Source organism: Pristiophorus japonicus, chromosome 6, assembly GCF_044704955.1.
Source record: "Pristiophorus japonicus isolate sPriJap1 chromosome 6, sPriJap1.hap1, whole genome shotgun sequence".
NCBI lineage: Eukaryota > Metazoa > Chordata > Chondrichthyes > Pristiophoridae > Pristiophorus > Pristiophorus japonicus.
This window is the reverse complement of record NC_091982.1, coordinates 143,278,047-143,304,951: the sequence shown is the minus strand read 5'-3', so window position 1 is coordinate 143,304,951 and position 26,905 is coordinate 143,278,047. Positions and strand designations below refer to the sequence as shown.

The 26,905-nt window shown below is 46.3% G+C and overlaps 1 protein-coding gene across 2 annotated transcripts in view; it reads left to right on the top strand.

Annotated features, from left to right (window-relative positions):
- d2hgdh (D-2-hydroxyglutarate dehydrogenase) overlaps positions 1-26,459 on the top strand; it is a 38,170-nt gene extending 11,711 nt beyond the window's left edge. For both annotated transcript variants that reach the window (XM_070883229.1, XM_070883228.1), the window contains exons 6-10: positions 2,736-2,904; positions 4,143-4,286; positions 14,015-14,157; positions 19,243-19,408; positions 21,904-26,459. In XM_070883229.1, the coding sequence (XP_070739330.1) occupies positions 2,736-2,904; positions 4,143-4,286; positions 14,015-14,157; positions 19,243-19,408; positions 21,904-22,166 (885 nt within the window). In that variant the 3' untranslated portion in view covers positions 22,167-26,459. The remainder of the gene's footprint in view (positions 1-2,735; positions 2,905-4,142; positions 4,287-14,014; positions 14,158-19,242; positions 19,409-21,903) is intronic.
- The last annotated feature ends 446 nt before the right edge of the window (positions 26,460-26,905 follow it).

The window sequence follows — 26,905 nt, the reverse complement described above, 5'->3', positions numbered from 1 at the left end:
TTCCAATCTTCAGAAAAGTCCTCAAAACCTACCTCTTCTCCCTCACCCTCCCTTAACTCTCCCAATTCCTGCTCGACATCTGGTTTCCATCCACTCCTTGTAAAGGGCCTTGGAATATTTTGCTGAATTAAAAGTACCACACAAGTGTAAGTTATTTGCATATATTTTACAGAGGTAACCTTCCAACTTCATGCTTCCTGCAGGAGCCTTGTCTGCTGAGAAGAAGTGGGTGATATTACGGAGGTGGAAGTAGGTGGTTTTGGTGATGGTTAAGATATGGGGGATAAACTCAGCTTGAAGAGGACACCACAGTTTCCTTTGGTCTGTCTCAGTCTGATGCCCGGGATTGCGTCAATGATGAAGGGACAGAGTTTATGGTGGGTGCTGAAAATGGTGTTATCTTTGAGGAAATTTTGACTTATCCATGACCTGATGTCAGACAGACAGTCAGACAGCATGGAGGTGGCTGTGAGGTCAAGGGGAATGTAGACTTAGATGTCATCAGTACACTAATGGGTGCTGACCTCACGCCTGCAGTTAATGTAACCAAGGGGCAGGATGTGCACAAGGAAGTAGCCGGGGCCTTGGGGAACTCCAGAGATGATGGTGTGGGGGTAGGAAGGGAATTCCTTGCTGGAGATATTCTGGCATTGTACGGACAGTCGGTACAAGGGAAGTCCTTTGGAGCCGGACAGTGGAGTAAAGAGAATGGAGGAATGTAGTGTGTTTAACCTATGCAGAGGAAGAGGAAGACAAGAAGGGATAACACACTGTTACAGTCACAGAGAAGGTCATTCCTGATCTTGGCGAAAGTGATCTTGCTGCAGTGAGAAGGATGGAAACCGATCTGCTGGGATTCAGTGCGGAAGGTTGGGAGAGATAGACCTGGAGTAGGGAGGTAACATCACCACCTTCAAGGACCTTAGAGAGTAAAGGGAGGCTACAAAGAGTGGAAGGATTCAGCCTAGGCTTTTTGAAGAGAAGGGGTGATAATGCCAGTTTTGAAAGGGAGAAATTGCAGCAAAGGACACCAATGGACAATCTGGTCCATGAGGTTCATCTCATCCAGACAGGGTGCAGCCCACTGGCACAACAACTCCGCCAACGCTAATTGTCTCCCACCCCCCCTGCCCCGCTCACTGTCACCCCCACCCGCTCACTGTCATCCCTCCCCTCACCGTCTCCCCCTTCCCCCCCCCCCCCACCATGCCCCCCAGCTCACCGTTGCCCCCTCACCCCCTCACCATCGACACACACACCCCCTCCCCCCGCTCACCATCGACTCCCCCCCCCCACCCCCACCCCCAGCTCACCTGAAGCATTACGTCTCCCCTTTGTATTCCCGTCCTCCCCTTTGTATTCCAGCCCTTCTTGAGCTAAAGGCCAACATTCCAGCAGCCTTTTTGATTACTTTGTGGACCTGTGCACTAATGTGTAGTGATGTGTGTTCACGGAGACCCTAATCGCTTTGCTCCTCCACAGTTCCTAATCTTTTGCTGTTAAGAAAATCCTGCGTTTTGTCTTTCTTGGATCCAAAGTTGTGGGGGTTTGGCTGAGGAGGGTCTTAAAGTGGTTGAGATAGGTCCAGCAACAAATGAGCTGCCAGTCACGCCCCAGCTAGTTCAGGTAGTGCAGAGATAGAAACAGGCACCTTCCTGGTCAGTTTGGTGTGTGGGAGTTAGCAGCTTTAAAACTTGTATGTTCTGCCTTATTCTGGACTGTGGGGATAAGAGAGAGGGCACCACGGCTGACAGATCTGATTTGAGAGCAGGGGGCTGTTACTGTTGGTGTATGTATGTTAGGATTCAGGGATGTGATCCCTTGTCGTACTGCCAATAGTCTGATTCTAATCATAGAAATTTACGGCACAGAAGGAGGCCATTCGGCCCATCTGTCTGTGCTAGTCGAAAAGAGCTACCCAGTCTAATCCTACTTTCCAGCTCTTGGTCCGCAGCCCTGTAGGTTACTGCACTTCAAGCGCATATCCAAGTACTTTTTAGCTGCAGTGAAGGTTTCTGCCTCTGCCACACTTTCGGGCAGTGAGTTCCAGACTCCCACCCATCCTCTGGGTGAAATAAATTCTCCTAAGTTCTCCTCTAAACCTTCTACCAATTACTTTAAAATCTATGCCTCCTGATTATTGACCTCTCTGCTAAGGGAAATAGGTCCTTCCTATCCACTCTATGTAGGCCCCTCATAATTTTATACACCTCAATAATATCTCCCCTTAATGATTAACTTAACGCTCCTTGTTTTCAGAGTTTGATATTTAATCATTATTAATCAATAACTGATGTAACTGGTGAAATTACGAAAATCACGCATCAGCTTAAAAGAGAAAGAAAGATTAACACTTCAGATAGGAATGCGAAGGAGTTTAAGGAGCTCTTGGAGTGTTGGGCTCACAGCAGTCCCACTCTGCTCCCAGCAGTCAAGTTGAGTGCAGTGCCTACCTCGTGTGTTATTAGCAGCGCTGGTCAGGATCGGAGGCAGTGTTGCTTTTCTCCAGAGGACACCACACTGTGAGGCCCCCAATGATATCAGTGACCCAGTGAGCACCCCACCTGTTTCTCAGTGACCCCACAGCAGTAACAAGGCTGCGTTCTTTATCGTTACTGATTATCTTGAGATGCATCTGAGCAATGCGCTGGCCCCTCCGTGCTGTCATTGCCTCGTGAATGTTATTTTAAACACTTGGCGTGCACTATTCCTTCACACCCTGTTCCTGCTCGCAGGCCCTCGCGGATGGAACTGTCTTGAACTGCCTAACGTCGCTTCGCAAAGACAACACGGGCTACGACCTCAAGCAGCTTTTTATCGGAGCCGAAGGAACGCTTGGCATCATCACGGCTGTGTCCATTCTTTGTCCAAGGAAACCACGTGCTGTCAATGTAGCACTTCTAGGTAAAGGCAGAGAATGGCATAGTATTTATTCACAATATTGGGGGACAGTGTTACAACTGTTGTCCAACCCATGCCTGCAGCGTGCACCCCTCACATCCAGCTGATTTCCCGGAGTTAGGAAGGCACCCACTACATCCCTGTAAGATATATACACAGTACTGTACTAAAAAAAATTAAAGACGTGGGGGCCCAAATTTCCCAGTTCTGCGCCCCCGTTAGTTACCGGCTCCCGTGAAATTCCCGGAAGTTGGTGGAGGCGTGAAAACTAGCGCCGTGACCCCGTACGTAGCTCCTCCGTCGATTATGTCATCGTTGTGCGCAGCAAGCCCTTTCCACCCCGCGGCGGAAATTGGCCAACGCCCCGTGGAGCCGCCGCAGGCGATGCTTGCGCCAGCGATGTCCGTGCCAACCTCGCGGGTCGCAAACCGGGCCGGTCACCCATTGTGGGGTGAACCTTAAAGGGGAGGTGCGGGCCATCTTTATTTCCCCCCCCCCTGATTGCCGCTCCTTTCTCGGGATCTGGGCTGCGATCGTGCAGCCCGGCACTCCGTCTCGGTTCCGGGCTGTGGCTACGGCACCCCTTAGCCCTGGTGGCCCAGTACAGGTCTTCAAATGGCCTGCAGAGTTTGCAGCGTTCCCCCCCCCCCCCCCTCTTTTAACGGAAGGGTAGGGGTGTTGAAACGTGTCAGCGCTGCACGGTGAAGCCACCTGCCCCAAATGGAAATGGAAATGGAGTGCGCGACATTGCCACTTCCTGTGAGGCGGTAACCGGAATTTCGCTTCCGGGGCTGGACTTCCGCGCAGGAACCCACCTCACTTCGATTACCGCCCCCAAACGGGTGTAACTGAATTTCGACCCCTTGAGCATAGAGAGTGTTGTTGATCACCCTGCAATCGATAAAACTCCCTCTGAAGCCATCAACATTTAAGTCCTCCTCCCCACACCATAGAAACTCCAGGTGCTGGGTACACACCACCAGCATCCCCACTGTCCACTGTTGGCTTTGCACAAGAGAGGGGATAAATGGTGTATGACCCACTCCGGTCGCTTGACCCACTCCCGCCATTTTTATCATAATATGCTCGTCCATATGTGGTATGGTATCCCTGTAAAGTATATACATATCACTCTGTCTCTATAAATGATACATTCTATACTGCATTTCCTTTACATTATAAGCAGAGTCATTTATCCGTGTACAATATACACACAATATTGATCTGTTCTGTGTCTCCAGGTTGTGACAGCTTTGACAAGCTCTTGGATATATTCAAGGAATCCAAAGGCATGCTGGATGAAATTCTCTCTGCGTTCGAGTTCATGGATTACAGTTGCAGGGAGATTGTCAGTGAGCACCTCAAACTGAGAAACCCATTGCAAGGTAAGAGGAACAAGAAACTAAGATCACTGTCAGTTCTACCACAGGGTTCATGGGTTCACAGCTTTAGGCACTCCTGTGAGTGGTGTGGGCCTCTTACTGTTATGCGAGCTGACTCACATAGGAACAGGAGCAGGCCATTCGGCCCCTCGAGCCTGTTCTGCCATTCAATTAGATCATGGCTGATCACACTTCCTTGTACCGATTTGAAAGGCAGTGTGACTTGGCGATGTGACAATTAGCAACCCATGACCTGAATTAGATATTTATTTATTTCACTCGGGGGTGGGGGGGTACTTTGATCTCTGAAACAGACACTTGGTGAGACAGGGGACTGATACAAATTGCTAACTGGCTTTATCTCACAGTAAGGTGGGTGTGCAGAGTGGCATTTAGGATCACACTCACTTAATTCGGTTGACTATAAGATCTATGCTCATAGCTCTGAGGTAACGGGAAAGTTTTGTTAGATGCTTCGCCATATTGTCTGGACTTTGAAATTGCCCTCCACTATTAGGCCCCGGTCCCCTTTGAGTCTCCCTTAGCTCATTCAGTTCTCTTTCTGTATCCCACATTTTTTCAACCTATATGAAATTTATTAGTGTTACATTTCGTTTGTCGGCCAGTTATACAGCAGATCTAAATCTCCTCGCAAATCTTCCATTTCATCCGCTGCTCCCCTCCAGTGTGAGTGATATCAGTGTTGTGACCAGGGGTAGATGGTAGGTTGTGAGAGAAACCGCCGTTTTGTCTGGAGAGAGAATGCTGAGCACTGACCAGAGCATTACCCAAGAAGTGTGCTGGCTCTAGTATCATCCTTCCTGCAGCGTATCGGTGCCAGTAAGAGGGCTAAATCAGCAAAACAAAAGCAGTGGATATCACCAGTACTCAGCTGAGCGAGAGTTCAGTTGAGCGGAAATATTCCAACAATAAGGTTACTGAAACAGATGATTAAATCAGGTCATTACATGCAACGAATCAAATGTAGTGCTACTGGTGTTGCAATGTTACCTTTCCCCAGTAACATCATCATCATCATCATAGGCAGTCCCTTAGAATCGAGGAGGATTTGATTCCACTCCCAAAGTGAGTTCTTTGATGGCTGAATAGTTCGATACGAGAGCCACAGACCCTGTTACAGGTGAGACAGACATTCATCGAGGGAAGGGATCGGTGGGGCTGGTTTGCCGCGCGCTTCTTCCGCTACCTGCGCTTGGCCTCTTCATGCTCTTTGTGTTGAGACTCGAAGAGCTCATCGCCCTCCTGGATGGACTTTCTCCACCTCGGGCGGTCTGCGGCCAGGGTCTCCCAGGTGTCAGTGGTGATGTCGCACTTTACCAGGGAGGCTTTGAGGGTGTCCTTATAACGTTTCCGCTGTCCTCCTTTGGCTCGTTTACCATGAAGGAGCTCCGCATAAAGCATTTGCTTAGTGAGTCTCATATCTGGCATACGTACTATTTGGCCTACCCAACGAAGCTGATTGAGTGTGGTCAGTGCTTCAATACTGGGGATGTTAGCCTGTTTGAGGACACTGATGTTGGTGTGCCTGTCCTCCCAGGGGATTTGCAGGATCTTGCGGAGACATCGTTGGTGATATATCTCCAGCGACTTGAGGTGCCTTCTATACATCGTCCATGCCTCAGATCCATACAGGAGGGCTGGTATTACTACAGCCCTGTAGACCATGAGTTTGGTGGTAGATTTGAGGGCCTGGTCTTCAAACACTCTTTTCCTCAGATGGCCGAAGGCTGTGCTGGTGCACTGGAGGCGATGCTGAATCTCCGCATCAATGTCTGCCTTTGTTGATAAGAGGCTCCCGAGATATGGGAAATGGTCCACGTTGCCCAGGGCCGCGTCGTGGATCTTGATGATTGGAGGGCAGTGCTGTGCGCTGGTGACAGGCTGGTGGAGGACCTTTGTCCTACGGATGTTAAGCGTAAGACCCATACTTTCATATGCCTCAGTGAATACATTGACTATATCCTGGAGTTCAGCCTCTGAATGTGCACAGACGCAGGCGTCGTCTGCATGCTGCAGCTCAACGCATACTGCTTGACTATGTCATCGTCTGAGCCAGGGATCGCAAGGATGTGCGCATCACCCGCGCTATGACAGGAGCTGACGACTGTTGGATGGACCACCGCCTAATCTGATCCATCATCAACATTAACATAGCCCCAAAGCAGAGGGGACAGCAGAAGCAGTTCCGCAAAAATGTTAATGCCGGGGCACTTAGAGACCCAGCTAAGAGAGCCCTATACAGCCAGCACCTCACAGCCAATCTGGCGTGCCTTGATGACCCTGAGATGCTGAATCCCCATAGCTCAGTAACAGAGAACAGCTTGTCAGTGATGGGTGCATTTCAGGCAGCCATCACTATTAGTGTGTGTATAATGTATAAAATATCTGTCCATATATATCTATCTATCAACGTGTGTATGTGTGATCATGTGCGTGTGTATAGATGTGTGTTAAGCTTTAAAATAATGATTGAGAAATATATAAATAAGACTAACACCAAACTAATACATTGGGAACAAGCTAATTTTGAGGTGATGATAATGGAACTAGGGAAAGTAAAGTGGAAAAAAATTGACAGAGATAGAATAGCAGTGGGAAATATTTAAAAGGGTGATCAAGAGTTCTGGAGAAATATATTCCGCTTTAAAAAAACACAGAACAAACTAGCCAATAATGAAGCACCATGGATGAATAAAGAGATGAGGGTAAAATTGAAAGTAAAGAAAAAAGCATACATTAAATACGTAGACAATGATGACAAAAGGGAATACGAAGAGGTTAGGAAAGATGTCAAAAAACAATTAAGAAAGCAAAGAGGAATTACAAAATTAAATTATTGAGGAATATAAAAATAAATAGTAAAGCATTCTACAGACACATAAATAACAAAAGTAAATCAGCTTAGGGATCGGGCCACTAATGGATACACGCGATATCGTGCCTTTGTTATCTCTAGACTTGACTACTCCAACTCACTCCTGGCTGGCCTCCCACATTCTACACTACGTAAACTTGAGGTCATCCAAAACTCAGCAGCACGTGTCCTAATTCGCACCAAGTCCCAATCATCCATCACCCCTGTGCTTTCTGACCTACATTGGCTCCCGGTTAAACAGCGCCTCGACTTCAAAATTCTCATCCTTGTTTACAAATCCCTCCATGGCCTTACCCCTCCCTATCTCTGCAATCCTTTTCAGCCTCACAGCCCCACAAGATGTCTGCACTCCTCAAATTCTGCCCTCTTGAACATTCCTCATTATAACTGCTCAACCATCGGTGGCCGTGCCTTCAGCTGTTTGGGACCCAAGCTCTGGAACTCCCTCCATAAACCTCTCCGCCTCTACCTCTCTTTCCTCCTTTAAGCCACTCCTTAAAATCTACCTCTTTAAACAAGCTTTTGGTCATTGCCTTAATTTCTTCTTTTGTGGCTCGGTGTCAAATTAATCTGTTTTGTCTTGTAACACTGCTGTGAAGCACCTTGGGACGTTTTACTACGTTAAAGGCGCTATATAAATAAAAGTTTTTGTTGATAAACGCACAGGTAATGACTGTGAAATGGCAGAAATATTGAAAAGTTACTTTACCCCCGTATTTACCAGGGAAATTACCATGGTGGGCATCACATTAGAAAAAGAGATTAAAAAGTTATAAAGACATTTATGATAGAAAGGGGGAAGATAATTGATAAACTATTCAAACTTAAAGAGGATAAAAGATGTTATGGACGAGATAGCAGAGGCACTATAACATATATATAAAAATTCATTAGAAAAGGGAATAGTGCCAGAGGATTAGCGGACAGCTAATGTGATTCCTATATTTAAAAAGGGAGATGGAACTATAGAATAATTAGATTAACGTAAATGGTAGAAAGATAATGGAATCCTTACTCAAAGATGTTATAGAAAAACATCTAGAAACTGAAAATATAGAAAAGAATAATCATCAGGATTCCAAAAGGGAAGGTCATGCTTGATCAACCTTATTGACTTCTTTGAAGAAGCAACAGAAAGGTTAGATAAGGGTAGTACAGTAAATGCAATATATTTGGATTTCCAAAAAGCGTACGATAAGGTACCTCATAGACTCATGACTAAGGTCAGAACATAGAAACATAGAAACATAGAAAATAGGTGCAGGAGTAGGCCATTCGGCCCTTCTAGCCTGCACCGCCATTCAATGAGTTCATGGCTGAACATTCAACTTCAGTACCCCATTCCTGCTTTCTCGCCATACCCCTTGATCCCCCTAGCAGTAAGGACCTCATCTAACTCCTTTTTGAATATATTTAGTGAATTGGCCTCAACAACTTTCTGTGGTAGAGAATTCCACAGGTTCACCACTCTCTGGGTGAAGAAGTTCCTCCGCATCTCGGTCCTAAATGGCTTACCCCTTATCCTTAGACTGTGACCCCTGGTTCTGGACTTCCCCAACATTGGGAACATTCTTCCTGCATCTAACCTGTCTAACCCCGTCAGAATTTTATATGTTTCTATGAGGTCCCCTCTCATTCTTCTGAACTCCAGTGAATACAAGCCCAGTTGATCCAGTCTTTCTTGATAGGTCAGTCCCGCCATCCCGGGAATCAGTCTGGTGAACCTTCGCTGCACTCCCTCAATAGCAAGAATGTCCTTCCTCAGGTTAGGAGACCAAAACTGTACACAATACTCCAGGTGTGGCCTCACCAATGCCCTGTACAACTGTAGCAACACCTCCCTGCCCCTGTACTCAAATCCCCTTGCTATGAAGGCCAACATGCCATTTGCTTTCTTAACCGCCTGCTGCACCTGCATGCCAACCTTCAATGACTGATGTACCATGACACCCAGGTCTCTTTGCACCTCCCCTTTTCCTAATCTGTCACCATTCAGATAATAGTCTGTCTCTCTGTTTTTACCACCAAAGTGGATAACCTCACATTTATCCACATTATACTTCATCTGCCATGCATTTGCCCACTCACCTAACCTATCCAAGTCGCTCTGCAGCCTCACAGCATCCTCCTCGCAGCTCACACTGCCACCCAACTTAGTGTCATCCGCAAATTTGGAGATACTACATTTAATCCCCTCATCTAAATCATTAATGTACAGTGTAAACAGCTGGGGCCCCAGCACAGAACCTTGCGGTACCCCACTAGTCACTGCCTGCCATTCTGAAAAGTAACCATTTACTCCTACTCTTTGCTTCCTGTCTGACAACCAGTTCTCAATCCATGTCAGTACACTACCCCCAATCCCATGTGCTCTAACTTTGCACATCAATCTCTTGTGTGGGACCTTGTCGAACGCCTTCTGAAAGTCCAAATATACCACATCAACTGGTTCTCCCTTATCCACTCTACTGGAAACATCCTCAAAAAATTCCAGAAGATTTGTCAAGCATGATTTCCCTTTCACAAATCCATGCTGACTTGGACCTATCATGTCACCTCTTTCCAAATGCACTGCTATGACATCCTTAATAATTGATTCCATCATTTTACCCACTACCGATGTCAGGCTGACCGGTCTATAATTCCCTGTTTTCTCTCTCCCTCCTTTTTTAAAAAGTGGGGTTACATTGGCTACCCTCCACTCCATAGGAACTGATCCAGAGTCAATGGAATGTTGGAAAATGACTGTTAACGCATCCACTATTTCCAAGGCCACCTCCTTAAGTACTCTGGGATGCAGTCCATCAGGCCCTGGGAATTTATCGGCCTTCAATCCCATCAATTTCCCCAACACAATTTCCCGGCTAATAAGGATTTCCCTCAGTTCCTCCTCCTTACTAGACCCCCCGACCCCTTTTATAACCGGAAGGTTGTTCGTGTCCTCCTTCGTGAATACCGAACCAAAGTACTTGTTCAATTGGTCCGCCATTTCTTTGTTCCCCGTTATGACTTCCCCTGATTCTGACTGCAGGGGACCTACATTTGTCTTTACTAACCTTTTTCTCTTTACATATCTATAGAAACTTTTGCAATCCGTCTTAATGTTCCCTGCAAGCTTCTTCTCATACTCCATTTTCCCTGCCCTAATCAAACCCTTTGTCCTCCTCTGCTGAGTTCTAAATTTCTCCCAGTCCCCAGGTTCGCTGCTATTTCTGGCCAATTTGTATGCCACTTCCTTGGCTTTAATACTATCCCTGATTTCCCTTGATAGCCACGGTTGAGCCACCTTCCCTTTTTTATTTCTATGCCAGACAGGAATGTACAATTGTTGTAGTTCATCCATGCGGTCTCTAAATGTCTGCCATTGCCCATCCACAGTCAACCCCTTAAGTATCATTCGCCAATCCATCTCAGCCAATTCACGCCTCATACCTTCAAAGTTAGCCTTCTTTAAGTTCTGGACCATGGTCTCTGAATTAACTGTTTCATTCTCCATCCTAATGCAGAATTCCACCATATTATGGTCACTCTTCCCCAAGGGGCCTCGCACAACGAGATTGCTAATTAATCCTTTCTCATTACATAACACCCAGTCTAAGATGGCCTCCCCCCTAGTTGGTTCCTCGACATATTGGTCTAAAAAACCATCCCTTATGCACTCCAGAAAATCCTCCTCCACCGTATTGCTTCCAGTTTGGTTAGCCCAATCTATGTGCATATTAAAGTCACCCATTATAACTGCTGCACCTTTATTGCACGCACCCCTAATTTCCTGTTTGATGCCCTCCCCAACATCACTACTACTGTTTGGAGGTCTGTACACAACTCCCACTAACGTTTTTTGCCCTTTGGTGTTCTGCAGCTCTACCCATATAGATTCCACATCATCCAAGCTAATGTCCTTCCTAACTATTGCCTTAATCTCCTCCTTAACCAGCAATGCTACCCCACCTCCTTTTCCTTTTATTCTATCCTTCCTGAATGTTGAATACCCCTGGATGTTGAGATCCCAGCCCTGCTCATCCTGGAGCCACGTCTCCGTAATCCCAATCACATCATATTTGTTAACATCTATTTGCACAGTTAATTCATCCACCTTATTGCGGATACTCCTTGCATTAAGACACAAAGCCTTTAGGCTTGTTTTTTTAACACCCTCTGTCCTTTTAGAATTTTGCTGTACAATGGCCCTTTTTGTTCTTTGCCTTGGGTTTCTCTGCCCTCCACTTTTCCTCATCTCCTTTCTGTCTTTTGTTTTTGCCTCCTTTTTGTTTCCCTCTATCTCCCTGCATTGGTTCCCATCCCCCTGCCATATTAGTTTAACTCCTCCCCAACAGCACTAGCAAACACTCCCCCGAGGACATTGGTTCCGATTCTGCCCAGGTGCAGACCGTCCGGATTGTACTGGTCCCACCTCCCCCAGAACCGGTTCCAATGCCCCAGGAATTTGAATCCCTCCCTGCTGCACCATTGCTCAAGCCACGTATTCATCTGAGCTATCCTGCGATTCCTACTCTGACTAGCACGTGGCACTGGTAGCAATCCCGAGATTACTACTTTTGAGGTCCTACTTTTTAATTTAGCTCCTAGCTCCTTAAATTCATTTCGTAGGAACTCATCCCTTTTTTTACCTATGTCATTGGTACCAACGTGCACCACGACAACTGGCTGTTCTCCCTCCCTTTTTAGAATGTCCTCCACCCGCTCCAGACATCCTTGACCCTTGCACCAGGGAGGCAACATACCATCCTGGAGTCTCGGTTGCGGCCGCAGAAACGCCTATCTATTCCCCTTACAATTGAATCCCAATTGAACATGTGGAGTCAGTGGACTAGCAGAATGGAGAGCAAGCTGGCTACAAAACAAGAGAGGAGGGGTTGAAGGTCGTTACTCAGATTGGCAAATGATGGGAAGCGGTGTTCCACAGGGATCGGTGCTGGGACCGTTGTTGTTCACCATTTCCATAAAAGATTTGGACTCGGGAATCGGAAGTAACATTTCAAAATTTGCGGATGACACCAAATTGCAGGGGGGGGGGCGGTTCTAGTTAATACTGAGGAAGACTGTGATAAGAAGATATTAATAAATTTGCGAATGGGCATATAATTGGCAAATGAATTTCAACATAGTGTGAGGTGGTAAATTTTGGTAGGTAGAATAAGGAGACCAGATGATCCTTGGAAAATAAGAGTCTAAATGGGGCAAAGGGATCTCAGCATACAGATTTACAAAACATTAAACGTAGCAATGTAGATTAATCAGGCCATTTTAAAAAAGCAAATGAAGCACTGGGGTTTATTTCTAGGGGGATAGAATTGAAAAGCAGAGAAGTTTTGTTAAACTTGTATGGAACCTTGATTAGACCACACGTAGAGTATTGCATACAGTTCTGCTCTCCATATTATAAAAAGGATATAGCGGTACTGGAGAATGTGCAAAATGATTGACATGTATGATGCCAGAACTGAGAGGTTAAACCTATCTTAGGTCTAAACAGGCCAGGGCTCTTTTCTCAAGAAAAGAGAAGGCTGAGGGGTGACCTGATAAAGAGCTTTAAAATTATGAAAGAGTTTGATAGAGTAGATTTAGAGAAGATGTTTCCACTTGTGGGGGAGACTAAAATTAGGGACCGTAAATATAAAATAGTCACTAATAAATCCAAGAGGGAATTCTGGAGAAACTTCTTTACCCAGAGAGTGGTGAGAATGTGGAACTTGCTCCCACAGGGAGTGGTTGAGGTGACTAGCATTGATGTATTTAATGGGGAGTTAGATAAACACATGGAGAAAGGAATAGAGGGATATGCTGATTGGGTTGAATGAAGGAGGCTCGTGTGGAGTAAAACTGTTGGGGTAGGTCAGTTGTGCTGTACATTATATGTAGGGCTATGTAGATGTCTGTATACTTGTCTGTATGCATGTATGTGGAGAGTACTCTCTGTCATGATCTTGAAAAATGTACTGACTCATGTGGAACTGCTCCTTTCTAATGGGCCGGTGAATGGGAGGGGGATTGTTCCTGTGCGTCAAATGCAAAAATACATGTTGGATATAAAAATGTAATTGTGTTTGTAGGGGCACTTGGTTATCATACCCCAGGCTGAAATTCTGCATCCACCCACACTGGCTTTTACTGTGTGTGTGTGTGTGTGTGTGTACACGGGATAGAACTCTCTTCTCTGATCAGATCTGTCTGGTCTTTTATAAGAACATAAGAAATAGGAGCAGGAGTAGGCCATACAGCCCTTCGAGCCTGCTCCGCCATTCAATAAGATCATGGCTGATCTGATCATGGACTCAGCTCCACTTCCCCGCCCGCTCCCCATAACCCCTTATCCCCTTATCATTTAAGAAACTGTCTATTTCTGTCTTAAATTTATTCAATGTCTCAGCTTCCACAGTTCTCTGAGGCAGAGAATTCCACAGATTTACAACCCTCTGAGAGAAGAAATTTCTCTTCATCTCAGTTTTAAATGTGCGGCCCCTTATTCTAAGATCATGCCCTCTAGTTCTAGTCTCCCCCATCAATGGAAACATCCTCTCTGCATCCACTTTGTCAAGCCCCCCTATAATCTTATACGTTTCGATAAGATCACCTCTTTCTACTCTCTCTCATCAGAATACCTCCCAATCTCGGCATTCTCCATTTCTTTCTCCACTCTTTTTTCTTTCTTTCCACTTTCCTTGTCCATTTTCTCTCTTCCTCCATATCATCTTCCCTTCCATGTTTTCATTTTCTTTATACACGTGGTGTATTAATCTTTACTTCCCTCCTTCTCGCTCTCCGATAATGCCACTGCTGCTGACTACAGATTATTTCATTTACCTTCTTCCAGAGGCACCATTTTACATCTTGATAGAGACATCGGGATCCAACAGTGATCATGATCAGGAGAAACTCAATCATTTCCTGGAGAAGGTCATGACCTCTGGTCTGGTGACAGATGGGACTGTGGCTACTGGGGAAAATAAGATTAAGGTAGAGTGAACTTACTCCCGATCTCAGCTCTGATGGTTAGTAACGTTGGAGAAGGTAATGGAGCAGAATTGAAAGGGTTACTCAGATTAGCAGCACAAATCTGGCTGACTTGATTGATAATTAGACTCCTGCCAGTTTAGCATTGCTATGCTTTGTTTTATATAAGTGCAAATTTTAAATGTTATTTATCAAACATGATATGATCTATTAACCCACAATGTAACTACTCAATGCCTAATTACTGTTCTGCAATTCTGAGTAAGGAAATGTCTAAAGAGACCGTCTTTGAGTGAGTTAATGGATAAGGAAGTGAAATTTATGGCTTGTGGATGTGAGAGCGTTGAGGTTGGGTAAACAAGTAGGGTATGTCTTTGCAATGAAATATTGTACCACCGGAGGATGCAGGCAGTCTTGAAAGTTGACAGGTTCCTAAGAACGAATAGTAACCAGATTCATGGTTACTAGATTCAGATGATTGAACAACCGCTAACTGTAGGAAGAGTGTATGGTGTGATAGGGGAACTGGTGCATTCTGATACAAATTGCAAGGATATCCAGTGTTAATTCAGCAAAAGGGAGCCATTTCCTCAAACATGGCGCCCTTGTAATAACCTGGGTGACAAAGGGAAAGTGCTATGGGAGCAGGATGTCGATTCTTGGGTAACAGTGATAACAGGTATCAAGGGAGAGTGTCTGCACCAAAGCTGGGAGCTGAGGTGAATCCTTCACGGAGAAAAGACATTGGCTGGCCCTGCTCCCAGGATAGAGATAACTGCCGTACCCTTTACCCGCCCTGGCTGCTATGGTCAATGTAGCGGTTTTGTAGGAATACTTCAAGCTTATCACAGATAACAGTTAAATTGATTTTTATATACACATGTATAAGTAATTGTGTCTGATTTGACAGGCCCGAACATGGTACATGATTGACTAATAGCTCTTACTCAATGTTCCCTTTAAGCTGTGCAGCCATACAGCTCTCTGGACCTCCCGCCCAGCCAGCTCGCCAGCTTTTCAATGCAAAAAAAACACGCTGCACGGTACTTTAAAGGGGCAGCGCACCCCCAACAAAATCAACAAGATCATTGCTCTTACAGGATACCTGCCTATGTATCTGTGGTGTCTATATATTGGTGTCAGACGTGGCTCAATTGGTAGCATTCTTGCCTCTGAAACCGAATGTCGTGGGCTGAAGTCTCACTCCAGACACTTGAGCACACAGTCCAGGATGACACTCCGGTGCAGTAGTGAGGGAACGATGCACTGTCGGAGGTCCCGACTTTCAGATGAATCGTTAAACCGAGGCCCTGTCTGCCTTTTCCAGAGGTAAAGGATCTCATGGCTCTATTGGAAGAATAGCAAGATGTCGTGCCCCACATTCATCTGTCAACCAACACCATTAACCCCTTACTGTGCACCTGTCTCTGACTCTGACCCTTACTGTGCACTTGTCTCTATAACTGACCCTTACTGTGCACCTATCTCTAACCCCTGTAAATGGGGGGATAATGGGGAAAAGACTCTGGATCTGATGTGGAAAACGTGGACTGAATATTTTCTTGCTGTAGAATATTTACCTTCAGTGTCTTGTATGCAGCAATGTGTCCGGTCTGTTAGCTTGTGGTGTCTTGTGTAGAATTTCAGCTGGTCCAAATGAATTGGATGAAATGTTTGGGGTTCCAGCCCTTGTTTTGGGCCATTGTACGTTAAATGTCTGCATTACCCCTGCTCCTAACCGGTGGGACTCTGTAACAAATCCTATGACATTCCACTGTTTCTCTTTCTGTGTCGCTCAGGAAAAATGAGCCATGACCAAGATAAGCAGAATACAAGGAATGGCAGCAGTTTGTAACCGAGCCTCAGTATCTAAAAATGAGAGGGTTCTTTTCCCTGAGATTGTGCAGATTACAAACAGATGGAGGAGAACACCTTATCACAAATGCAGGACAGCCAAAGCAGTTCTTACTGAGGTTTGAGCTCCTTTGACTCTAGCACACTCCAGCGAGGACCTCTGAAGGAGCTCCTCATAATGAAAAGTTTGCAATAATCGCACGTTATTATAATAAGGTTCCAGGGTCATTTGCAGAAAACATAGGGCTGGAGAGCAATGCGGCTGATTATAATACGCTTTGTTGCTCATATCCCTGGGACCTGATTTTAGTTGCTGCACCATAACGTGTGGCAGAAGGTCGTGTCTGACTAACTTGATTGAATTTTTCGAGGAGGTAACCAGGAGGGTCAATGAGGGCAGTGCGTATGATGTAGTGTATGTGGATTTTAGCAAAGCTTTTGATAAGGTCCCACAAGGCAGACTGGTCATGAACTTAAAAGCCCATGGGATCCAGGGCAAAGTGGCCAGTTGGATCCAAAATTGGCTCAGAGGCAGGAAGCAGAGGGTAATGGTTGATGGGTGTTTTTGTGACTGGAAGGATGTTTCCAGTGGGGTTCCACAGGGCTCAGTACTCTGTCCCTTGCTTTTTGTGATACATCAATGAATTAGACTTGAATATAGGGGATATGATTAAGAAGTTTTCAGATGATACTAAAATCGGCTGTGTGGTTGATAATGAAAAAGAAAGCTGTGGACTGCAGGAAGATATCAGTCAACTGGTCAGGTGGGCAGAACAGTGGCAAATGGAATTTAATCCAGAGAAGTGTGAGGAAATGCATTTGGGGAGGTCTAACAAGGAAAGGGAATGCACATTAAATGGTAGGACACTGAGAAGTTTAGCGGAACAAAGAGACCTTGGAGTGCATGTCCACAGATCCCTGAAAGTAGTAGGCCAGGTAGATAAGGTAGTTAAGAAGGCAAACGGAATACTTGCCTTTATTAGCCGAGGCATAGAATACAAGAGCAGGGGGGGTTATGCTTGAACTGTCTAAAACACTGGTTAGGTCACAGCTGGAGTACTGCGTGCACCGCGTTACAAGAAGGACGTGATTGCACTGGAGAGGGTACAGAGGAGATTTACGAGGATGTTGTCGGGAGTGGAGAATCTTAGCTATGAGGACAGATTGGATAGGGTTTGTTTTCCTTGGTGCAGAGGAGGCTGAGGTGAGACCTCATTGAGGTGTACAAAATTATGAGTGGCCTGGATAAAGTGGATAGCAAGGGCCTATTTCCCTTAGCAGAGGGGTCAACAACCAGGGAGCATAAATTTAAAGTAATTGGTCGATGGTTTATAGGTGATTTGAGGGGAAATTTCTTTACCAGAGGGTGGTGGGGGTCTGGAACTCACTGCCTGAAAGGGTGGTAGAGGCAGAAACTTGAAGTGCCGTAACCTGCAGGGCTAGAGCGGGAAAGTGGGATTAGGCTGGATAGCTCTCCGTCGGCCGTCGCAGACACAATGGGCCGAAATGGCCTCCTTCCGTGCTGTAAATTTCTATGGACTAGAAATTGATCAGAGGCCGCCACCGCCCATTTACTGCCCAAAAACTGCTAAGATTCTGCAATTAATGCCGGCGGAAAATTGCTCAAAAAATAGGGGAAAGAAACATCCGTTGGGGAAAATGGGCGTTCCACGGGGATTCTTGGCGGTCCTGGGGGGGGGGAAAACATGCAAAATATTTTTTCAAAAAATACCCTTTTCCACTGAATCACTGCAAAATAATTTTTTAAGAAACATTCATTGACCTTTATTTGCAGGGTTTCATACCTACCATCCAGCGAAAGGCTGGTCCGACTGGGCGTTTTATTTTGAAGAACTAAGGTTCACCTCTCCCACCAAACTCTGGTGGGAGCAGTTTTCCAGCATTGCATGCCTGCGGTTCGCTCCTCAGTGGTATTTCAGAGGATTGCAATGAATTTCCCACCCATCCGTTTTCAGCCCAAAACGACGAAAAACCGCATACGGTGGTCTGATCAATTTCCGGCCCTATGATTCTATGATAACCAAGCAAAGAAAGGTACATCATTGATCTGGGGCTGTGTGAGGATCCACGTTATGAGGCAGCTGCTAACATTGCAATGTGTTGGACTTCAGGCTTGAATCAAAACTGATAGATGTACATGTATATTGGTTGACCCTGGACCATATAGAAAGGTAACTACTGAAAGATGGGGCAATTTTAAACAAACCACCGGGCGGGGAACTGGTGGTTGAGGTCGGTCTCCCGATTTACACCCCATCCAATCTTACTCTCCTTTGACTTCAATGGAGTAAAATCAGGTGGGCCGTAAAACCACCGATCCTGTTAGTTTCCTGACGGACAGACAGGCTAGGTTACAATTTCCCCCACAGTGTCCATCTGTCTGTACTGTCCACTATGGCTTGGCGTTTGAACACACAGTCAGCATTTCCAGCACACAAATCAACAGCACCTTTGAATGAGTGTGAGCTCTGAGGCTGGTGTGAAGGCTTCCTCAGGCGACCTCGCTCCGAATGGTTACTCACATCCTGAAATATCGGGAGTAAAAGGGCAGATGAGTGCAAATAAGCTTCTCCTCATGCAAGTTCCACTCTGTAGAGAACTTTCCCATTCTCTACAAGGAGCCCTTTCCCGCAAGTCTGCCTGCGAACCTAACCCATTAATGTAGGTCTGACTCCTCGCTGTAGTCTGTGTCTATATCGAAGCTCTTCTCTTTGTCTGGTCTGTAAATTGCTCGAGCAACTAAACCTGCCCACGGGGCATACAAGTCAGTAAGTAACTCGAGGCTCAGGTTGGTGCCCGTTCCACAGACGTTTACAGCACAGAAGGCCCATCGTGTCTGCCATTGCAAAGCACATCGTGGAGAAAGCATTCATCACACAGCTAAATCCGAACAGGAGACGTGACGTCTGGATCAGTCAGTCGTGATATGTTTTGGGGGATCGAGGACATGTTGCTATGCCAGGGATTCTGTCATGTATGTACATGTTGTTTGTAGCCACCAGATAGTGTCATTGCTGTAGGCCACTGAGCAGCATGCACATGGTGCTGCTCTGGTATAAAAAGCCAGCCATTTTGTGATGCAGACACTTTGGGCCAAAATAAAGCAGAAGCAAGGTTATACCTTGCTTAGTTAAACAGTACTCAGTTTGAACCTTTATTGCATACTTAACAGATTCTGAGTATTCTAATGGGTTTGATGTTCTTTTCCTGAAGGCACTCTGGGCTCTGCGGGAACGCATCGCCGAAGCACTGGTCCATGACGGCTTTGTGTACAAATATGACATCTCGCTACCACTGGAAAGTATCTACGAGATTGTCATCGACATGAAGAGCAGACTGGGGGTGAGGGCGAAGCGTGTCGTTGGCTACGGGCATCTTGGTGAGATCGCTGGTGTGCTGCTTATTGGGGACGGGCAAGGGAGGGTCCTGAAGGGTCAGTGCTTCAGTGCATTATTTCTCCCAGATTCGTTTCCATCCTCTTCTGAAGATGCTGGTGGGGCAGTTCCCCTGGGAAGTGGCAGCTCATCCGAGTGTGTATTTACAGGCGATAGTATCACTATTTAAAGGCGAGGGGCGATGGTATCACTATTAAAGGCGAGGGGCGATGATATCACTATTAAAGGCGAGAGGCGATGGTATCACTATTAAAGGCGAGAGGCGATGGTATCACTATTAAAGGCGAGGGGCGATGGTATCACTATTAAAGGCGAGGGGCGATGGTATCACTATTAAAGGCGAGGGGCGATGATATCACTATTAAAGGCGAGAGGCGATGGTATCACTATTAAAGGCGAGAGGCGATGGTATCACTATTAAAGGCGAGGGGCGATGGTATCACTATTAAAGGCGAGGGGCGATGGTATCACTATTTAAAGGCGAGGGGCGATGGTATCACTATTAAAGGCGAGAGGCGATGGTATCACTATTAAAGGCGAGGGGCGATGGTATCACTATTAAAGGCGAGGGGCGATGGTATCACTATTAAAGGCGAGGGGCGATGGTATCACTATTAAAGGCGAGGGGCGATGGTATCACTATTAAAGGCGAGGGGCGATGGTATCACTATTAAAGGCGAGAGGCGATGGTATCACTATTAAAGGCGAGAGGCGATGGTATCACTATTAAAGGCGAGGGGCGATGGTATCACTATTAAAGGCGAGGGGCGATGGTATCACTATTAAAGGCGAGGGGCGATGGTATCACTATTAAAGGCGAGGGGCGATGGTATCACTATTAAAGGCGAGAGGCGATGGTATCACTATTTAAAGGCGAGGGGCGATGGTATCACTATTAAAGGCGAGAGGCGATGGTATCACTATTAAAGGCGAGGGGCGATGGTATCACTATTAAAGGCGAGGGGCGATGGTATCACTATTAAAGGCGAGGGGCGATGGTATCACTATTAAAGGCGAGAGGCGATGGTATCACTATTTAAAGGCGAGGGGCGATGGTATCACTATTAAAGGCGAGGGGCGATGGTATCACTATTAAAGGCGAGAGGCGATGGTATCACTATTTAAAGGCGAGGGGCGATGGTATCACTATTTAAAGGCGAGGGGCGATGGTATCACTATTAAAGGCGAGGGGCGATGGTATCACTATTAAAGGCGAGGGGCGATGGTATCACTATTAAAGGCGAGAGGCGATAGTATCACTATTTAAAGGCGAGGGGCGATGGTATCACTATTAAAGGCGAGGGGCGATGATATCACTATTAAAGGCGAGAGGCGATGGTATCACTATTAAAGGCGAGAGGCGATGGTATCACTATTAAAGGCGAGGGGCGATGGTATCACTATTAAAGGCGAGGGGCGATGGTATCACTATTAAAGGCGAGGGGCGATGGTATCACTATTAAAGGCGAGGGGCGATGGTATCACTATTAAAGGCGAGAGGCGATGGTATCACTATTAAAGGCGAGAGGCGATGGTATCACTATTAAAGGCGAGGGGCGATGGTATCACTATTAAAGGCGAGGGGCGATGGTATCACTATTAAAGGCGAGGGGCGATGGTATCACTATTAAAGGCGAGGGGCGATGGTATCACTATTAAAGGCGAGAGGCGATGGTATCACTATTTAAAGGCGAGGGGCGATGGTATCACTATTAAAGGCGAGAGGCGATGGTATCACTATTAAAGGCGAGGGGCGATGGTATCACTATTAAAGGCGAGGGGCGATGGTATCACTATTAAAGGCGAGGGGCGATGGTATCACTATTAAAGGCGAGAGGCGATGGTATCACTATTTAAAGGCGAGGGGCGATGGTATCACTATTAAAGGCGAGGGGCGATGGTATCACTATTAAAGGCGAGAGGCGATGGTATCACTATTTAAAGGCGAGGGGCGATGGTATCACTATTTAAAGGCGAGGGGCGATGGTATCACTATTAAAGGCGAGGGGCGATGGTATCACTATTAAAGGCGAGGGGCGATGGTATCACTATTAAAGGCGAGGGGCGATGGTATCACTATTAAAGGCGAGAGGCGATGGTATCACTATTAAAGGCGAGGGGCCATGGTATCACTATTAAAGGCGAGAGGCGATGGTATCTCTATTAAAGGCGAGAGGCGATGGTATCACTATTAAAGGCGAGGGGCGATGGTATTACTATTTAAAGTCGAGAGGCGATGGTATCACTATTAAAGGCGAGGGACGATGGTATCACTATTAAAGGCGAGGGGCGATGGTATCACTATTAAAGGCGAGGGGCGATGGTATCACTATTAAAGGCGAGAGGCGATGGTATCACTATTAAAGGCGAGGGGCGATGGTATCACTATTAAAGGCGAGAGGCGATAGTATCACTATTAAAGGTGAGGGACAAAGTTGACACCATTTAAATATCTTCATTATTTCTTTATTCTTCTTAGGTGATGGAAACTTGCATTTGAACATTGTATCTCCAGCATACGACCGCAAGCTGCTAGACTCCATCGAGCCCTATTTGTACGAATGGACTGCGCAGCATTGCGGAAGTATCAGTGCTGAGCACGGCCTGGGCTTTAAGAAGAAGGACTTCATTCATTTCAGTAAGCCCAGAGCGGCGGTGCAGATCATGCAGCAGATGAAGGCAATTCTGGATCCAAAGGGAATTTTAAATCCATATAAAACCCTGCCATCGGTCAGTCAGTGAAATCACCAGAGACCTGCCTGCAGTTTTAAAAATTTTAATTTTTGCTAATTTTACGCTCATCAAGGTGGAGAATATTGATGCTGGTGAGCAAAACTTCTTACCTTTTCAGACACTCAGGGGGTGAAATTGTCCCTTTTTTAGCGGCCCATTAGCGCCTCCTTGGGGCGTTAACGGGGGGAAGAGACTTTTCGCCAGGGGTTGGTGGGGGCACTATCAGTTCCCGGGAAATTGCCAGGAAGTTTGAGGAGGCGCTGCCATGGGCCGTGCCCCGGGCCGCCGTGCAACCACTGATGACATCATCGCCCGTGCGCAGCGACCCTTACTGCCCCGCAGGGGAAACGGCGAGGCTGGCAGATGTCAACGGCAGCTGGACGACATGCGCTCTCGGGGAGAGCGGCAGAGCCCCGTGCCACCATCTTTACTGGTCTGCCGACTCTCAGGCCCGATCCCACGTTGCCCCGGTGGCCTAGTGGAGGTGATCAGAGACAGTGCAGAGTGTGCAGCGGCCCTCCCCTTTAAGCGAAGGAGAGGGGTGTTGAAGCGTGCCAAGGCTACGCGGAGCATAGCGTGACGTCGCGCTTCACTCCCCGCCCCAGTAGCGTCCCGGGAACTGCCTGTAAAGGAAGTGGAGCGTGCGACATTGCGCTCCACTTCCTTTGAGGGGTGGTAAGCCCAATTCAGTGGCTAGGGCAGGACTTCTGCGCCAGGCGCAGAAAGTACCTCCCCCAGCTGGTTACTGCCCCCAATCGGGGTGCAGGGCGATTTTGTCTCCCCAGTATCAGCGCCAAATGCTTCCAGATCAAGTGCAGCACAGACAGATGCAGAGCAAAGCTCCCTCCACTGCAGCAGTTTGCCTCAATGAGCTCACAAGAGCACCCTCTTTGTGGCATTTCCAATTAAAGAAAAAAGGAACTTGCATTTATATAGCGCCTTTCTCGACCTCAGGAAGCATTTCACAGCCAATGAAGTACTGTCGAACTGTTGTAATGCAGGAAACACGGCAGCCAATGTGCGCGCAGCAAGATCCCACAAACAGCAATGTGATAATGACCAGAAGGGAGAAATATTGGCCAGGACACCGGGGAGAACTCCCCTGCTCTACTTCGAAATAGTGCCAAGGGATTGTTTACGGTTTAATGTCTCATCCGAAAGATGACTCCTCTGACAGAGCAGTGCTCCCTCAGCACTGCACTGGCATGTCGGCCTGGATTATGGCCTCAGGTCTCTGGAGTGGGACTTTAAATCCGCTTTAAATTCTGTGGCCTCTCTGAGTCAGATGGCCAAGAACAGCTAAACCGGAATCGTTTTCTGCAGTGGGCCCATGTCCATTATGGACTGGATTGAGACTCTGCAGGTTCATACAGAATTCTCACAGCCTGACAGGAGAAATTCATCCCATCAATCTGAGTAGGATTCGAAGCAGAAGTCCCAGAGCTTTAACCCACTGTGCAGACAATTGGGAAATAGCAGCATAACTGAGTGGGACTGTACCTTCGAAATAATGTGCTCACATTTCGACACATTTCCTCCCCGGATCTGTGAGAAATTGTGGTGCAATGATTAAAGTTGAGAACATCATTATCAAACAAAAGAGGAGGCTGGGGATTGGACTGAAATAAAGTCCGTTCTATGAGTTACGTGTGAATCAGCAGAGATAAAACGAAAAACTGGAGGCTGCAAATCTGACACTGAAGTTCAAAGAGAATCCCACCTGGAATATGCACCTGTTTGTCACACTCCGGTATTTACTAACTTGGCCTCCACAGCCTTCTGTGGTAGAGAATTCCACAGGTTCACCACCCTCTGAGTGAAAACATTTCTCCTCATCGTGATCCTAAATTTCCTATCCCATATGCTGAGACTGTAACCCCTTGTTCTAGACCTCCCAGCCAAGGGGAAATATCCTCCCGGCATCCAGTCTATCCAATCCAGTCAGAATTTTATACGTTTCAATAAGATCCCCTCTCATTCTTCTAAACTCAAGTAAATACAGGCACAGTCGACCCAATCTCTCATACGACAGTCCTGCCATCCCAGGAATCAGTCTGGTGAACCTTCGCTGCACTCCCTCTATGTCAAGTATATCCTTTCCTAGGTAAGGAGACCAAAACTGCACACAATACTCCAGGTGCGGTCTCACCAAGGCCCTGTATAACTGTAGTAAGACATCCTTGCTCCTGTACTGAAATCCTCTTGCAATGAAGGCCAACATATAATTTGCCTTCCTAACTGCTTGCTGCACCTGCATGTTTGCTTTCAATGACTGGTGTACAAGAACACCCAGGTCCCTCTGTACATCGACACTTTCCAAGCCATCACCATTTAAATAATACTTTGTCCTTATGTTTTTCCTACCCAAGTAGATAACTTCACATTTATCCAAGTTATACTGCATCTGCCACCAATTTGCCCACTCACTCAACCTATCTAAATCACCTTGCAGCGTCTTTGCATCCTCCTCAACTCACAATCCCACCTAGATTTGTGTTGTCAGCAAACTTGGAAATATTACATTTGGTTCCCTCATCCAAATCATTTATATATAGATATATTGTGAATAGCTGGGGCCCAAGCACTGATCCCTGTGGTACCTCACTAGTCATTGCCCACCACCCCGAAAAAGACCCGTTTATTCCTACTCTGTTTCCTGTCAGTTAACCAATTTTCAATCCATGCCAATACATTACCCCCAATCCCATGTGATTTAATTTTGCACACTGATCTCTTATGTGGGACTTTATCAAAGGCCTTCTGAAAATCCAAATACACTACATCCACTGGTTCTCCCTTATCTATTCTATCAGTTACATCCTCAAACAAACTCCAGTAGGTTTGTCAAACCTGATCTTCCCTTCATAAATCCATGTTGACTTTGTTTAATCCCATTGATATTATCTAAGTATGCCGTTATCACATCCTTTATAATAGACACCAGCATTTTCCCTACTACTGATGACAGGCTAACCGGTCAGTTCCCCGTTTTCTCTCTCCCTTTTTTTAAATAATGGGGTTACATTTACCACCCTCCAATCTGCAGGAACTGTTCCATAATCTATAGAATTTTGGAAAATGACAACCAATGCATCCACTATTTCCATGGCTACCTCTTTTAGTACTCTGGAATGCAAATCATCAGGCCCTGGGGGTTTATCTGCCATCAGTCCCATTAGTTTCTCCAGCACTATTTTCTTACTAATAATCATTTTCTTTAATTCCTCTTGCTCACTAGACCCTAGCATTTCTATGGCGTTATTTGTGTCCTCCTCTGTGAAGACAGAACCAAAGTATTTATTTAATTGTTCTGCCATTTCCTGTTCCCCATTACAAATTCTCCCATTTCTGTCTGTAAAGGACTTACATTTGGCTTCACTAATCTTTTTCTTTTTACGTACTTGGAGAAACTTTTGCAGTTGGTTTTTATGTTCCTTGCAAGTTTACTCTCATACTCTATTTTTCCCCTCTTAATCAATGTCTTGGTCCTTTTTTGCTGAAGTCAGCAGGTTGGACCTTCCAATTGTTCCCCATTTAATCCCCCACCCACACCCACTCACCATGTTAACATTCTCCCATTATGTGTCAGTAAAGGACTGATGAAAGCAAATCTAATTATTGGGCACCCACTTTGCAGCCTGCCAGGATTGTGGAGCTGTGATGATGACTGGTCATCTTAGGACCTGCAGGAACAACCAGTGCCTGAGCATTAATGCACTTGTCCTTCTCTTAGACCCACAGCACTGTAAAATTCTTAACTTCTGCCGCGGGCCCCTCGCCCCGGACCTCTGTTCCTCCCCCCACCAGCCCTCTGCACCCCGCCCCCCAGCTCCAGCCCTCTCCTTCCCCAACCCCCCCCCAGCCCTCTCCTTGCCCCCCTCCCAGCCTCCTGCTCCCACCCCCCGCCCGCTGCTGCTTTTGACTGCAAACGAACCAGCGGCAATCATAACAGGCCAGGAGTTAAAATGTGTCGAGGCTCCGATTTCCACGCGGTGTTATCCTCGGCCCCCGCTTAACTCTAAATCAGCGGAACGGCTGCAAACGTGGGTGAGGCAGCAGAGAGGCTCTGGGGGAGAATTAATCTCTGCACTGTCGATTGGTCAGATTGTGGAATGAATCCACCTTCCTACATTAATTGTGGAGTGAATCCACCTTCCTACATTAAGTACGAATCCCGCAAGTGTGCTGATGTAAGCCTGGTCTCTATTTTTGTAACAATACACAAACTGAAGTTGAATTGATTGTACTCCGTGTTCTATTTGTTTTACTGACTGGAATAAAGCATCTTACCAATCGAACCAAGCAACGCCTCACTTAGTGTTAACTCGGTCCACCTTCAACAACAACAATTTGTATTTATAATATATTTGTATTTATATAGTGCCTATACAGTTATAAAATGTCCCAAGGCGGTTCACAGGAGTGTTATCAAACAGAATTTGACACCCAGCCACATAAGGAGATATTAAGACAGGTTGGTCAAAGAAGAGTCTTAAAGAAAGACTTGGATTTATATAGCGCCTTTCACGACCACCGGACGTCTCAAAGTGGTTTACAGCCAATGAAATACGTTTGGAGTGTAGTTACGATTGTAATTTGGGAAACGCTGCAGCCAATTTGCGCACAGCAAACTCCCACAAACATCAATGTGATAATGACCAGATAATTTGTTTTTGTTATGTTGATTGAGGGATAAATATTGGCCAGGACACCAGGGATAACTCCCATGCTCTTCTTCGAAATAGTGC